The sequence below is a fragment of the Pararge aegeria genome, chromosome 25, assembly GCF_905163445.1.
Source record: "Pararge aegeria chromosome 25, ilParAegt1.1, whole genome shotgun sequence".
Lineage (NCBI taxonomy): Eukaryota > Metazoa > Arthropoda > Insecta > Lepidoptera > Nymphalidae > Pararge > Pararge aegeria.
In genome coordinates this window covers 1,908,007-1,924,988 of record NC_053204.1, presented here as the reverse complement: position 1 = coordinate 1,924,988, position 16,982 = coordinate 1,908,007, and the positions used below count along the sequence as shown (strand labels likewise).

The 16,982-nt window shown below is 37.3% G+C and overlaps 1 protein-coding gene across 5 annotated transcripts in view; it reads left to right on the top strand.

The window, feature by feature from the left end:
- LOC120634789 (heterogeneous nuclear ribonucleoprotein L) overlaps nucleotides 1-16,982 on the top strand; it is a 442,186-nt gene that overhangs the window by 362,969 nt on the left and 62,235 nt on the right. For all 5 annotated transcript variants that reach the window (XM_039905592.1, XM_039905591.1, XM_039905590.1 and 2 more), the window contains exons 4-5: nucleotides 3,894-3,990; nucleotides 15,883-15,934. In XM_039905592.1, the coding sequence (XP_039761526.1) occupies nucleotides 3,894-3,990; nucleotides 15,883-15,934 (149 nt within the window). The remainder of the gene's footprint in view (nucleotides 1-3,893; nucleotides 3,991-15,882; nucleotides 15,935-16,982) is intronic.

Here is a 16,982-nt window from a genome sequence, read left to right as displayed (position 1 = left end):
CAGACAGACGGGTTAGTAATCGCAGTAGATTGTAGTAGTAGCACAAAGGAAGCTTTCCGTTCTCCGTTATATTCCCTTAGTCGCCTCGTATGACACCCGTGAGAAGAGGAGAGGTGTAGACTATTTATTTCGATCCGCCGTCACCGCACTGCACATGGTGGTACATTAGGATGCAGTTTAAGGGGGGGGGGGGGGGGGGGGGGAACTAATGCATCAAACATATAACAAATTAGCCAATAGGCTCTGTACTTATCTTAATATATATAAATCTCCTGTCACGATGTTTGTCCGCGATGGACTCCTAAACTACTTAACCGATTTAAAATTAAATTGGTACACCGTGAGCAGTCTGGTCCAACTTAAGAGATAGGATAGCTTAGATCTTTAATTATAGTCGCAATTTTCTTTTATTTCAAATTATTTGTCTATAATTAATTGGCAGTCACATGTTATATATATATACTACTATACTCATTTAAAGCTTAGCGATACTGGATACTTTAAAAACAAAATCAAACGCAGACGAAGTCGCGGGCAACAGCTAGTTATCTATAAAAATGGCTCATTTCTGATCTTTGGGAGTTTCTTCAACACTTCTGTTAGACTAGTTAGTCTGCCCTTAGATTAAAATTTTACTATTTGTCATTATAGAGGCAACAGAATTATATGATCTGTGAAAATTTCAACGTTCCAAATATCATGGTTCATGAGATACGACCAAGTGACAGACAGACAGACTGAAGGACAGAGGAGTCTTAAGTTATATGGTCCCGTTTTAGCCTTTGGGTACGGATCCCTGAAAATTGAGCTGTTGTAGTACGCCCTACCGACAAAGACGCACCGCTAAGCGATTTAGTGTTACGATGCGATGTCGCGAAGAAACTTATTAGGACTTACTATTATACTCCCTAATAGGTTAGCCCGCTACCATCTAAGACTGCATCATCACTTACCACCAGGCGAGATTGCAGTCAAATTCTAACTTGTAGTAAAAATAAAGAAAGTTGTATAATATAGTAAGTTAAGTTATTAAAGAAAACAACGGAATGTTATGTATATGTATAAGTTATGCATATATACAATAACTATATTTATATATATGTATATACGATAACATATTTCGCTCTGTACATTTAAAATGTTTACAAAGCTGAATGACTACTTTAAACTGTCAAAATAAACATTTTTTTTTGTTATGTATGAAACAGAAGCTCGATTTCACGCACAATGTGCGTCGAAAGAAAAAGTTTATTAATAAGCAAAAGTGAAATTTATGACACCACTCTACTTTGCGTCGGGGATTGATAAATAATTAATTAATTTAACATTTACATCCAACAAACTTCGCCATTCAATTATTTCACAAAACAAGCTTTCTTAGTATCTATGTTGAGATAAAAGTTATCTTCTGACCTATCAAACGAATCCAATACGAATCGGAGCCTTTTGAAATCCCAATTTCAATTACTTTGAATGCCTACTTCAAATCTCTCCTAAAAGATATAAAATATTATTAGAAATATGCCTGGAACTTATTTCTATATTTTTATTATTTTACTAGCTGTAGCCCGCGACTTCGTCTGCATTTCTTTTTAATACACTTGTGGCATTCAATTCAGGTGTAGTTATACTGAAATTTTTAAGTTGTGAATTCTTTTTTAAAAAAAACTGGTGTAGTCTTTTAAGAAATTTTTGAATTCAAATCTTAAAATAACTGTCTGATCAGTCCAAACTCCTATCACTTATAAAGAACAGTAATAGTTAAAGTGAGAATCGAAATCGCATTATTACGAAGCACATTTCTAACATTTTTTATTTAGTCCCAGCACTAAAGTCCTCATACATGTGGCAGCATGTATTCAGTATCGCTAAGCCTTAAATGAGGGGTTAGCTGCTGTCCGCTGAGGAGTTCTGTCCTCCATCTCCAATCGCATTCATCAGATCTACACGAAATTTGTGCAAAATTAAACAGATATTATAGCCTCTATAGTACAAAAATGTTAACCGCTAGACTAACGAGACAGTCTATAATATGCACCCATAACTTTTGAATGTTTACTTAAAACTTCGCGTCGCAACTTTTCGGCCAACTTTTTATGCCGTAATGAGGTTTTTTTTTTCACTTTTCGTCAGCGGACGGCAGCGGTTTTATTCAAATTTGCTCAAAGTTCCGACCGAAATTACAGTTGCGATGGCTGTAGACTTTGACGTTAAGGTGGTGTGTCTGTGACGAGCGAAGCGAGTTTGTTTTGTCAGATATACATCATAATCAGTAATCCGGTAAAAGTCCACTGCTGGACTAAAGAATTAGCCCATAATATCAACACTGGGTAGGGTTGGTAATGGTAGCCGTAGCTAATAGGACTCTGTTGCCCATTCTCCGTATATTCCCATGATTTCGTCATACTGCACCCGCGGGGTGACTTGGTGACGAAGTGTATTCAGACTAGCGATCTCCAGACGGCATATATAATCAAGGGCTGGTTTTTTAATAAGGGCTGCAGGGCTACCACGGGCAAGAGAAAAAAAATTATATCCCCCGATTATATCACCTGACAAGGGATAAAATTAAAGTGTCCACCTGCTAAAGCAAGGGAATATGAAGTAGGAGAAGTTTACCCCCGTTTATTAATGCACATGTATTACATGGATATTATTTCCACTCGTGCGCCAGTTCTCTGAGAGTTGATAAAGCTGTGGGAGAAGATAAATTTATATTTTTTCCCCGGGGATATAATTGTCTCCTGCCCATGCTAGCCGTGCTGAGGATTTAATTTAGACTCTAGTCTAACTATACTTACTTATTGAAATCATACTTCTTTTAGCGAGTTAGGGAAAAATGATGAGGGTAAATTTTTACGATGCGCGCGCACACCGTCACAAACAACCGAAACCCTGAAGTTAGCCATAATGTTTGACAGTGTACACTTTCAATTGTGATGTGGCTTATAGTTGTTGGGTATAGCTTCTTTACCTACTATTCAAAAATTGGCATAAGTATTTATGTATGTCTAGTCAATTTAGAGCGTGCTTTACTAAGCACGCTCCAAATTGCAATGTTAACTAACCGACTGTAATTTTGTATGGAAATGAATAGTTGCTTATAAAAACAATGAATCCCCTTCCCTATCTAAAAAAAAATAATAAAATTTCCTGCATGCCACTTCTGTAGAAATATCAAATCGCCCGCCCATGACCCGCGTCGTATCCTTAATGATATTATGAAATGTAAAACCTCGGAGCGGCGGTGCCTCGCTGGATGGTTTGGTTTGAAACGTTTGAATAATCGCTAAATCTCGTCGATGGTAATCGCTGTTTGATATCGCACCGCTTTCGCCATCTGTCCCGACTTTAGTTTGTCTGTCTGCCAAACTTGATTATTTCAGTGACTTGTATGTTTTTTTTTAGCTATAATAGACTAGCGCTTGACCACAATCTCACCTGATGGAAAGTGTTAGATGTGGCGTAAGATAGGATAGGAATTGGGAAACACAGAACTCGGAAGGGCGTTGCAAACCCCAGCCATGCGTATAAGAAAAGAAAATGCAAATCGCTTCGTGCGAGTTTTTGGGAAATTAACACCATAGGGGTGAAAACACGCCCGATGCCTTGCAGTGCGATGGTAGAACATTCTCCAAAGTATATCCTATAAAACACCGCCAATTTTGAATAATTATCTATATTAACAGCCCAACGCTATTTTTATAAAGAAAATAAAATATTTTAAGGTTTAATTACAAAGGGGGTAGGAAACAGTATAGTTTATAAATTTGATTAATTTTTATCATAAATATATTATTATTTTTTCTATTACTTCTTGTATAATTGTTGTGTGTGTGTTATCATATTTCAATACCTGCCAAAGCAATTTGAACCTTAACCCATCGCCACAAGTTCGAGAGCATCGAGTCAGCAACGCGAGCTAAGGAAGCGCTACACGGCTGCGACATATATTCGGGATGCTGCACACTCAAGATTGAATTTGCCAAGGTTTGTACAACTTATTATTTATATAGTTTTTTACCTCATCCATCTTTTAATATGATTCCTAAGGTAATTTTGGACCTACCAATGCATAAGTTTAAAGAATGTGTTAAAACACATTTATACAGCGAGGTTATTATACAATTGATGAGTTTCTTAATGACAAGTTTGCATGGAAGCATCCGGCTCCGCTTTCATCTCTCACAAGATATAAAAATGAATGTTAAAATGTAAAATGTAAATTCTTGATGTTGGAAAAAAGCAACTGCTGAGTTTCTTGCCGGCTTCTTCTCGGTAGAATCTGCCTTCCGAACTGGTGGTAGAGTCACTACACACAGATAGACTTGACGTTTCGAAAGTGTTTATATTAGGCCTACTTAAAATAATTGAATTTTGAATTTTGTCTAAGTTTCTACCAGCCCGTAGTTAAGAGATTTGTGGTGTTGTCACAACTGTCCACTGCTAGACTAAAGGCCTATCCCAACGGGAGGGTTTGCCCATAATCACCACGCTAGACAGACGGGTTGGTGCACAGAGCTGTCCGTTCTCCGTTATATTAGTCGCCTCGTACGACAACCGCGGGAAGAGCAGGGGTGGTGACAACTGCATTCTGATCTGCCTAGAACAAACAGACAAATCAATGCTTTAATTCGAGTCGATAAGATATTAGTAAACTCAGTACAATAATTCTTTGGAATCCTGACCCCCTAAACTAGGAAATCCCGTATCTTAGGGGCCAGTGCCTTCCCAAACATTGATTCAATCGTTGAGATAATATATAGCGCACTTTAACGAAGGAAACTTTACAAAGGTGTGTTGAGTTCTCTAACAGTTAAGTGAGAACAGCATGCTGACTGAAACGCGTGTGTATGTGTGTGTGTGTGTTAATGTGTATGCGTGATATGTGTATGTTTCTGTGCGCCCATCTGTACGTGAATGTTGTGAGTGTATGTTCATGTGGTCGTGTGTGTGCGCACGAACTTCCGTTTTTAAGGTATATTGTGAGTCGGTAGTGTGCGAACGGCTTAGCCTTACAAAGTTTCAACAGCTGGTAGGCAACCATAATTGAAGCGGGGTAACTCTGAAAGTTAATAATCGATGTTAACTTAAAGTTGCGCTGCAAACTGCTGCAATATGTGTTAGTTTACACTCCACTGATTCCGGTTAAGTGATTGATAAGTTATCCACCCGGGAAATTGTAGTGGCGGGGGCACAATACTAATTTCCATACTAACTACTGAAACAGGGCAGCTGAATTAAACGCGAAAATCAACTTATGTTAAAGTAAGTTTGTAGACTGTTAGGAAGGGAAGTGACTTTCATTAATTAGAATTTTAAAAAGGTGTATTACAGAAACGACGTTATCAATGATAAATAGTCGCTACAAAAGAAACATTTTGTAATATTTCATAATAATAAAAATGTATTTTTCACGTCGCGTTTCCATAAAATGTCCATTGTGGGGCGCGTTTAGGATTTCGGCGCGTGTTTTTCCTCCGCCGGAAGTGACGTTACGGCGCCTTTTGTATATTAAACGGTGTCAAAAGGGCCGTTCCGGACCCGCTCGCGATTTGTTGGGTACGTTTTCAGGACAATATTATAAATGAATATTTATTAGCTCGTCCCGGACAATGGACGTGATCGTTTGCCCAAAAAAAGAGTGTTCGTGGTTCATTTTCAGGGTGTATGTATGTGTGTGTAAGTTAGTTTATTTAAAAATAGTATGATTCATAGTTTGGTTAAATGCACAATTATGACAGTGGCATATAAGGTTTCATCATATCGTTTGTTGCCCAATCACGTCAAAACGGCTGGACGATTCAGATGATATCTGGCAAAGAGATAGATTATCGTCTGGAATAGCACATAGAGTACTTTTTATCACGGAAAAATAAACTGTTTCCGTGTTATTAAACTGTGGTGTTTGTGGATATATGTTTTTCACAGAGTAAGAGATCGACATAAGTTTTTGAACAGTGGTAATTTAGTCAGGGATGAAGTCGCCGAAAACAGTTAGCTATAAATATATACGAAAAACTCGTATAAGGGATGATTCTAAATTTAGCGGTCAGTATAATACTTAACGCAACGCTCTTTAATGCACACATATCTTGTCTTTTCTTGTATTGACATAACGCCTAATCAATAAAATAACGCCAAACGATGAGGTATTACTTTATTCAAAAACAATTGTTTAAAAAAACAAAACTTTTCAAAGTTGTCATAACAAATAACGCAATGATAGCCATTACATCTGTGTTTACATTTAATTTAATACGGGGGGGGGGGGGGTGGGTTACTAGAAAAACAGCAATCAGGTGTACATAATATTAAAACAATAATACATACACCTACATAATTTCACGTAATGACACTAATAGTTAAGTTTGTCAATTTTTATGTAACTTTTGTATGAAAAGTGGATTAATCGTTTTTTTAAAGTATAATAATTTCTCTGAATGGAGTATAAGTAATATTTGTGTCCTTGTACTAGTTTAATAGCCGTTGCCCAACACTTCGTCAGCGTTTCTTTTTTGCTTTTTAAAATTTCCCAGGAACCCTTTGTTTTCTGAAGATTGCATGTAACGTATGGGTATCTACAGCGCGTAAACAATTTATAAGAAAAAATCACAAAGATGCGCTTAGCCATTGCATAGTTTATGAATGCTATGTTTTTTACTGCCGCGGGCAACTTTAACCAGCAGGCTTCCATCTCCAAGATGCAAACTACGTGTGTCCAAAATTTTATCATATTTTATCATAATGTTATAAACATAGGTAAACAAACAAACAGACAGAGTTTTGCAATTATAACATTAGTGTGGAGTATATTATTCAACGTTACCCCAGGCATACAAACTCTTCATTGTATTATAATTGATTTGTATGTATAACAAAGTACGTATGTTACCAATTCGCTATATTATTCATCGTTACCCCTGGCTATAAATTGCACAGAGGTACTCACACACATTATTGTACCTATTGTGATTCAGGTTAGACAAGTTCGTGAATAATGTTATTCTATTATTGAAAATTCCCATTAAGTTTATTCAACATTACCCCGGGGCGAGGTTACCCCGGACGGTCCCTTCCGCCGTATATTTTATTTCCCGCTAATCGGAAGCGGGGAAGTCGGTGCGCTGAGTTTAGCGCCATTTTTTGCGGCGCAAGAACATAAATTATTGAGATAACTTGGTTTCTGATTCGAAAAATTTTATAAATATTTCACTTCTCTCTGTTTTAATGCTCATGTTTTCAGTGAGAATAACTGGGCTAGACTGGTTCGACTGCGGAACTCGAGATGGTGATAACAAAAAGAACAGCCGGCTAAGTTTGTTGTGGGCTTCTTCTTAGACCAGGGTGCGATTGGAACCCTCGTAGCTTTAGTTTTAAGTTTACGATTGTAGTTATCGCCATCACTACTCACTGCTATGTACACATTTTGTATATAATAACGCATCAAAAGTGCCATCTATGTGCCTATTTGAATAAAGAAATATTTGACTTTGACTTTGACTTTGACTTTGACACGAGGTCCCGGGTTCGATATCCACGTTGAAGCAAAAAAAATGTAGGGGAAACTGGCAGAGGCAATGTTACATTTTTATTCCACTGCATGTTAGCCCTGCAATCACACCAGCTGGTTAGTGATGATGCAATCTAATATTGTAACTGGCTTACCTGGGAGGGGTAAAGCATTTACAATTAACCCCCTACTCTGTAACGAAAAAAAAATATCTTACCGGAAGGCTAAATAGCTTAGCGGCACGTCTTTGACGGTAGGGTTGTAACTAGCCACGGCCGAAGCCTCCAACCAGACCAAAATATTTTTGTTGCCCATGGTATTTTCATTTGTATATTTTACCCAAGGAGGAATGCGTCAAATAGGTAACGTAGGTAACGTGACCTGTAAAGAAGAAGGTTTGTCCAAACAGTCCATCTATTTTTGGCAGTTATAGTTGCCTCTGATTTTTCCTAATTTTTTTAGCATATAAACTAGAATACCAGTGCATAGTAAAATTTCATAAAATAAGTAACTTATAATCCATATAAGTTTTTACGTCTCCTCATTACAACAAAACTTGGTGACTATATAATTTAAAATTGCTTTTTTCACATAATCGAATTCTGTGTACATACATAGCCTGTTCTTTGTGTATACCCTTTGTTTTGTCTTGCAGCGTGAAAAAATGCTTAAAAGTTTTAAATATTGACTTGTATCACAATGTCTGAAATTTCTAGCGTGCGGTTTGTAACGAGGCTTCTACATTTTATTAAATATTTTTCATTCCATCAAAAGACTGGCTCTTGCCTATGGAAAAAATAAGCGAGAACTGGTTTTTTTTTTTGCCGACTGTACTTAACATACTCGAATGTTATAGCTATATTAGGCATTCGAAATTGGCAATCTCAATATTTGTACTGTCGTGTATTTATATTTGCGTTCCTTCTATTTATATATAATAACTGAGATGTTTTTGTGCGTCAGTCAATTACTTAGGACAATAAAATATGATATTTTGTATTTACCTCTGGGAACATGCTGGAAGCTTTTATCAATTTTAATGATTTTCCACGTTCTCATTTAAGTGAGCGCTGTGGTTTTATAAGTGTAAGGTTCCGGGTTCGAACCCGGTAGGGCCTTGGTGTGATGCTTTTAATATCTGAATTTCCTCTGCTGGTATGCTTCGACCGTGACTAGACTGTGAGTCGGTCCACATTCCCATTCATTTTACTGCGTTTAAATTTTTAATTTTTTTTGCTTTAGAATTTATTTCGTTTTGGTTTTAGCATTTATTTGTTTACTGCATTAGATTTTTTTTACTGCGTTAGAATGTATTTGTTGACTGCGTTAGAATTTATTTGTTTACTGCATTAGAATTTATTTTGTTTACTGCGTTAGAATGTATTTATGAACGGCATTTAAATTTATTTGTTGACTGCATTAGAATTTATTTGTTTACTGCATTAGAATTTATTTTGTTTACTGCGTTAGAATGTATTTATGAATTGCATTTAAATCTATTTATTTACTGCGTTAGAATGTATTTGTAAACAAATAAATTCTGATGCAGTCAGCATTAGAATTTATTTGTTTACTGCATTACAATTAGATATTTTATTATATAAAACGGTCCACCCGCTCCTTATGACCTCTAAATGGTAACACCCCCCGCTAGTAACCCCCTTCATACCTATTCTCGCAGAGCATATTGTGTAATAAACAGGATTGTGTTTCTTAGGGATTGTCCGTATAATAATTTTGTTTTTCATCCTACTTTGAAAAAGGAGGTTTTAATTTTGATGCGGTCCTTCTTAGCTACTTACATAATATTGCCTAGTTCTGCTAAATGAGTTTGAAAGAACCTTAACTATTAATAAATAATCTATATAGTTCTTTATATAGAAAATAATTATGTTAGACCATATCTTAACTTATGAGGCCCATAGGCCCATATGGGCCTGATAAGAAGGCTCAGAGTCACTCAGCCGGCGATGGAGAGAGCTATGCTTGGAATATCTCTACGTGATCAAATCAGAAATGAGGAGATCCGCAGGAGAATTAGAGTTATCGACATAGCTCAACGAGTCGCGTAGCTGAAGTGGCAATGGGCAGGGCACATAGCTCGGAGAACCGATGGACGTTGGGGTCTTAAGGTGCTGGAATGGCGTCCCCGCACCGGTAAACGCAGCGTAAGTCGGCACTAACGCGGTGGACAGATGACATCAGGCGAGTCACTGGGAGCCGCTGGAGGCAAGCGGCCCAGGACCGTGGATTGTGGAACTTGGTGGACAGAACCGACCGAAACCGTTGAAATGATGAACTTCCTACTTCCGGCAGTGGACGTCCATTGGTTGAAATGATGATAATGATAATGATATCTTAACTAAATGGTTAGAAATAGTGTTACTTGCCATCTGTCATTACCGTGACGTCACGTGATCGTGTCCCCGCGCGGTTTTGTCGTGTCATGTGCGGATCCGGTAAGGAAATTCTCACGAGATAAGTATTTACAGCACACACTGTATTTGAAGACTGCAGTTTTGTAAAATTACATTATATTATGTAAAACTTGAAGCAATTTCCTTAGTCTTAAGCAGTTTGCATAATCAGCTCGGAGCCCTACTACATATTGAGGGACGGCGGAAATTTTAAAAGCGTAGATGCAACCTAATTTGAAATTTAAATATTTAAAACCGGGAATTGGCGAGTAAGCCAAGCAGAAGGCTTTTGGGGTTAAGCCCTTCGGATGAGAATTGACTGAGTGGGTACTGGGAACTTTTTTTTTTTTAAATATAGAGATAAGTGCTTGACTGCAATCACACCTGATGGTAAGTTATGAAGCCTAAGATGAAGCGAGCTTGCCTAGAAGATGCCTATTCACTCTTGATTTGGGTGGTAGGGCGTATCTGACTCGCATAATCTAAGGCAACCTCCTCACGTTTGTCAGGTCTTCAAGGAAAGAAATTTCTTCATACTTGACGTTTCACAAGTGTCTATAAAGTAGGCCTACTTGAAAAAAAATGAATGTTTTGGCCTATTTCTCTCTCTTTTTCTTCTACTCTTGATCTCTCATATTGGTTATGCAATTACTCCGCCAATTATAAAACTATTTTGATGATTATTTTTTGTTTGGTGAATCAACTCAAAGGTTGTTCCAATTCAACATGGTTAATATCTGATGGGTATCTCCGGAGATGCAGAACGCGATGTAACTCACTAATGGATAAGAGTAAATCGCTCGCGATCAGTAGTTCAGAAAACAGTGGGTTGATTAGTATTAATTTGACGATGAAGGAACTGCGCAATAAATAATTCATATGGTGGCGAGAAATTTCAGCTCATCATAACAAAGGGCGTGATGGTTAAGTACCAGCAGAACTTCTCAACAATTAATGTCCCTATATCGGAACAAGCAATATTTTGTAAAAGTATATGTGCAGTTCACATTTGCAAAGCAATGTGAACTGCACATATACGTATAAAGAGGTCGGAGCACGCTTGCCTAGAAAAATCCTATTCACTCTAGCCTTGAAGGTACTCAAGTTATACGTGGCAGGTAACACAGTTGCCGGGAGGGCGTTCCAAAGTACGGTACGTATCAGAAACGTGGATAAAAAACGTTTCGTGCGTGTTGATGGAATATAAACCACATAAGGATGCCACCGCTCACGGTGTCTCGCTGTTTTGTAGTAGAACGGGGACGAAGGAACAAGATTGTGAAGTTCCTGAGCACACTCACCGAAGTATATCCGGGTAAAAAACCGATAAACAAGCAGCATTGCGTCGGTGCTGTACACTATGTAGTTTTGCCTGTGTTTATAATTGATCACAAGATGGTCGCAGAATACGACGGTAAGCCATAAAATGACTACATACAACTTATTATCTAAATTGAGCTTAATTTGCTAAACTCAGGTATGGTGTAATTTATAATTACTTCAAAATTCAAATTCAAAATTCATTTATTTCAAGTTTCAAGCACTTTTGAAACGTCAAATATGTCTGTGTGTAGCGACTATACCACCGTTTCTAGCAGATTCTACCGAGAAGAGCCGGCAAGAAATTCAGTAGTTGCTATTTTCCAACATCGTGATTTCTTCAATGTTTATACTCCACACCAAACATATCTTAGGCAATGTACCCTCTACGCAATTAACGCTCCGAAACCGGAGCATCCTCAGGAGATGTTGACCCTACAATGAATAATTGTTAAAGCAACAAAAGCTTAATATATCGAGGAATTCCGCAAAGTAACGCCTGCTTCTATCAAATATCCAAACAACTTACTTTTACTTTATCGGGATGGACACTTGCCGATAACCACCTGAGGGGTTGCTACGGCGTTACCGGGGGAGTGGGGCGAGCGCGATAGTTCGCCATGAGAAAAGCCCTAGGGCTCGATGACATAGGGGGGAAGTGGGGATAGTCGACCCGAGGGTGCCTCCTTCGAGGACTCGGACCTCGGCTCGTTAATCCGACCACAACCAAACAAGATCGACAGCTGCCATTTATAGGCATTTTGCTCGGTAGGGATTGATTCCTAATAACACGAATAAACGTTATATCTGTAAATGAAGATTATTATTATTATTATTGTAATAGCTTAATAAATGCCGACGACGGGGGCATGCGTCGGACGTGCCCGGGATATAATATCGTAATTACATGATCAGGTCCGGGCGCGTCCATTAGTGAGATTGGGCGGGTATTTCAATTTCGTCGGTAATTGTGTTAGGTGATAGATTGTCGTCCCTCGCACTGACTCTGATAACGGTTTGCTGTTCGCAGTGGCTTTTCATACTTGCACGAAAGCACTGCCTACCCTCATTTTAGTTATAGACATTAGAAGCAAGCGTCAACTAAACCTTTTTTTTTAGATTTTTGATTTATTAACTTTGGATATACGAAAAGGATATACGAAAAGTGGGTTTCTAATATTTTATCGTAGATGAAAATATATAAACCATTTTATTATGTGAAAATAGAGCCCTTTTGTTTTGGCCGCCATTGAGTCGTTACATTAGTATTTGGAATGTAGGTCAAAACAGCAAAATAAGAGTTTAATTTGTACCATATTGACGACCTCTCTGGCTCTGCAGTGAACGCTATCGTTTTAAGTGGTAGGTACCGGATTTCATTCCCGACATGGTCAAATTCGGGAATTAATTATTTCTGAATTTTCTCTGGTCTGCTCTGGTGGGCGATTTAACGTTCCGGTACGATGTCGTGTAGAATCCGATTAGGGGTATGGTTCTAATATTACTGCCACACACCTAACAGTTTAGCCAGTTACAAGTTAAATAAATTGGAGTTTAGTAAGTGGAGATTTAATAAAAATAACTTGGAGTGGAACAAGCAAAAATGAAAAAAAAAACCAAAAAGACGCTATAGCGCAGTCGACTTCGCTGACATAATCAACTTTTACGATGGGAAGCCGCGATAATATTTACATTTACTGTTATTACATGGCGAGCGGCGTGCATATATTTATCAGCATCCATCCACAAAGTAGATAAAGTCACATCTTGAGCCCCCGAACTGTAGGTTTAGTACGAGATTTGCACGCTCGCAATCGAGCCGACGCTTCGTTTTCGCATATCGAACTCTACATATAATCATCATTATCATCGCATCGACCCATTACCGGCACACCACAGGGCACGGGTCTCCCCCCACAATGAGAAGGGGTTAGAGCCGTAGTCCACCACGCTGGCCCAGTGCGGATTTGTGGACTCCACATACCTTTGAGAACATTATGTAGAACTCTCAGGCATGCAGGTTTTTTCACGATGTTTTTCCTTCACCGTCGAAGCAAGTGATATTTTTAATTTCTTAAAACGCACATAACTTAGAAAAGTTAGAGGTGCGTGCTGGGATTCGAACTTGGCACCCCTAAAGGGAAGTCGAGCTCCTACCCACTGCGCTATCACCGCTTCCTACATATAAACTAGATATTGACTAACTCTAAATATTGTAGTATAAACGAAAACTTTTGTGACAGTTTCTAATTAGTATCTAGTTTTTAGAATTTGAATTTCTAAGTAAACAACCAATGCAAAATAAAGTCGTAATAATATAAGTGAATCGCACGCCCAAATGTGGCAAACTATTAACACTTTTCCCATGTACAACATAAAAAATGTGCATAGTTAAATAAATAAAAAGAAATTCTATTCTGTTCTATTCCATTCTATATCGTGAAATAAAATGGGCCTAATTTTTATCAAATTTGAGATTTTTTTTGGACGGCCGATCGGCGCAATGTGCAGCGACCGTGCTTTCTGACTCCAAGGCTGTGATGCAATTGTGATGATGTTTTCCATTGTCTGGGTGTTATACCCACAATACAAGTTACTTTGGAGCTAGATGGCGATGTGTATTGTAATATTTAAATATACAACGTGTAACAGAATTACGAAATAATATTAAAGGATGTATAAAGTATATTTTATAATGAACACTCTGTAAAAATATTAAATCAAAAGAAGCATATTTATTTTGCCGCATAAACAAATTCAAAACCTTCTAAGTGTTTATTTATGACAACCCTATTGAAGATAAAAGATCGACACACGCATAGCACCTACGCTACACGTCGCGTACATACTCGTAATTAAGTGACAGCAGTCACATGATTTTAATTTTGCATGTAAACACTATCTATGGCAGTGGTTCACTCAACAACTATTAGGTTTTCGAGATAAGTCTCGGAGACAGTAACTAATGTACCTCTAAAGCCTACGAAGCATTATTTCGTTTTTCATTTACACGTTGCATATAATGTGAATAAGATCCAAGTTTACTCTGACGTTCAAGTATTTCGACTCTCGAAAACGATCCCTCGACTGTAAGCGATAAAATTTTGTACTGAGGTTACTGAATGTTTTGGCTGCACACACGATTCTGGCTGGTTTCGAGGATTTGGCAAATGCTACTAACGGATAGACGCCAGCCTTGATGTTATTTATCGCTGGTAATTTGTTTGATATGTTTAATGTTACCGCAAATCGAGCTAAACAAAACTGATTAAATAAATAATAAATAAATATATTACGACAAAACACACATCGCCATCTAGTTCCAAAGTAAGCGTAGCTTGTTATATGGGTGCTAGGATAACTGATTAATAATTTTAATTAATATTATATCTTTATATATATATATTTCTGCGTGTGTATGTCACTGAACTGCTCCTAGACGGTTGGACCGATTTTAATGAATTTTTCGGTATGCGTTTGGGTGGCACCCTGGATGGTTTAGATTCACAAATCAGCCCGACAGATGGCGCTGGGTTCAGCTAGTATTATATATAAACAAACACTCGGACACTGAAAAGCATTCATGTTCATCACACAAACATTTTTCTAGTTGTCGTATTCTATCCACGGTCACACTGCTCACTGAATTTTCTAGATTTTTGTGATTACATAACATAGTACCGCGTGGTGACGGCAGAATCAGAATTAAGTTGGGGTTCCCCCTAGTCTTCCCGCAGGTGTCGTACTAGGCGACTTAGGTAATATAAAGGAGACAGGGCAGCAGCGTCCTCTGTGCTGCTACTACCATATACTGCGATCACCAAACCGTGTGCCCAGCGTGGTAATTGGAAAACCCTTCCGATGGGAGAGGCCTTTAGTCCAGCAGTGACCTGTTATAGGCTATTGATGATTATATCAACTTCCCATGGCTGGGCCCGGGCCTCTTCGGGCCATAGACCCACCACGATTTATTTACTTACGATTATTTTCATATGTTAGAGACAATAACCGGGAAAGACGTCTCAAAGTGCTGCTTACTAATTATTGGTCCGTCCTGGGAACCGAACTCAGAACCTCACGCACGAACCTTGGATACTCCTCCCACCAGACCAACGAGGCATTTAAGTTAACATTAGTTACATCAATAACTAATACGATTTTGGAGTCAAAAGCTGTTGGTGAAATCATCAGTTGAAGTCAATTTTGTTGAAGTTTTTTTTTAAAAAAACCCGCGATAAATTTTAATTAATGCGTTCAAACCTAGACTTGGAGGAAATAGAAGTTTAGTTTTGGTAATAAAAATAAAAAAAAATATTAACCAATATATGTATAACATATTATATATGTATTGTGTCATTTAGGTATATTTCTGTATTTTATCCAAAAATTGTAATAAATAAATATCGATCAATAAATAACCAATCTACTGAGGTAACTCTGACATTCTTTTTTATCGAGAAAATTTCACTGAATCGTTGAAAGTTGTCAAGCATTTTGTCAGAAATATGGTCAAGAATAACATATCTTAACCATATGCTTGGTCAGTCAATTATAATTATTTAAAAAAAAAGTGACCTATCGGATTTTTTTTTTGTTTTTAACATATTTTAATTTATTTTTTTCTTGTTTCAGCCTGAAAGACTGAACGTATTCAAAAATGACCAGGACAGTTGGGACTACACATGTAAGTATTTTTACTTATATTAATCCTTCGAATTTTAGATTTTAAAAAGTCATACTACGCCATTTCGAAGTAAGCTAATCTTAGATAAATACTCTGAGATGTAAATCCAGCTTAATGTTTCAAAATATATAGTAAACAAGCCGTTTTCCGCTGTTTGTTGTATAATGAATTTTATGGCCATATTTTTTTTGAGTTAAAATATTGCTTTTTTTTTAATTAAAATGTCGTGAGAGTAAGGTAGTAAATAAATACAGGCTAAAGTGAATTGTTTTCTTAAGAAAATGCAATTCACTTTTGATTCTAATAAATCTGTAATAGAGGTTTGTGAAACGACATTTCAGATCTAAGTGATGCCTATTAGAAATGAGGTAGCAATGCAATTTGTAAATTTTTCTTTAATCTATAGAAATGGCGTCGAATGACATTATTGTAAGATAAATGCTTTGAAGAAATGGTTATTAAATTATATTGGTATAATTACGACTTGATAGAAGCGAAGTTTGTTTTAATGCATTTTTATGTAAACTCGATTAGACATCGTTGTCTGGCAACCTTATAGGTTAAGTCTCTAGATATCGGAGCCAACGCGCTAATCGCGCTTGTTACAGTTTTTGTCAATTAGGTCCTCATGATAGTGCGTAAAAAACTTCGCTTCTAAACTTTCAAGCATTTTAATTATTATTAATATTTATTTATTTAAATTATTAAAAATAATTAGGGTTTATGTTAAATATCTAATAACTTAACTTTAATAGGTTTTAATCTATCGTTTTTACCAACATACAGTTGGAGGAGATTTTAAATATATTTATAAATACATATCAGAATTTAAGAACCGACAGGATTCAAATCCGCATCTCTGGATATCACGACTAGGTTGCGGCTGAGCGACAGTACATCGTAAAGGCAAGGTCGCTTCCATTCTGCGGTGGCGTGCAAATTTACGGCAAATCACACAACACGCAGCATATTGTTCAAGAGTCCTGTGATCCAAATTTAACAAAATTGTATAAAATACATCCTTTACAACTGTTTATTTTCAAGCGTG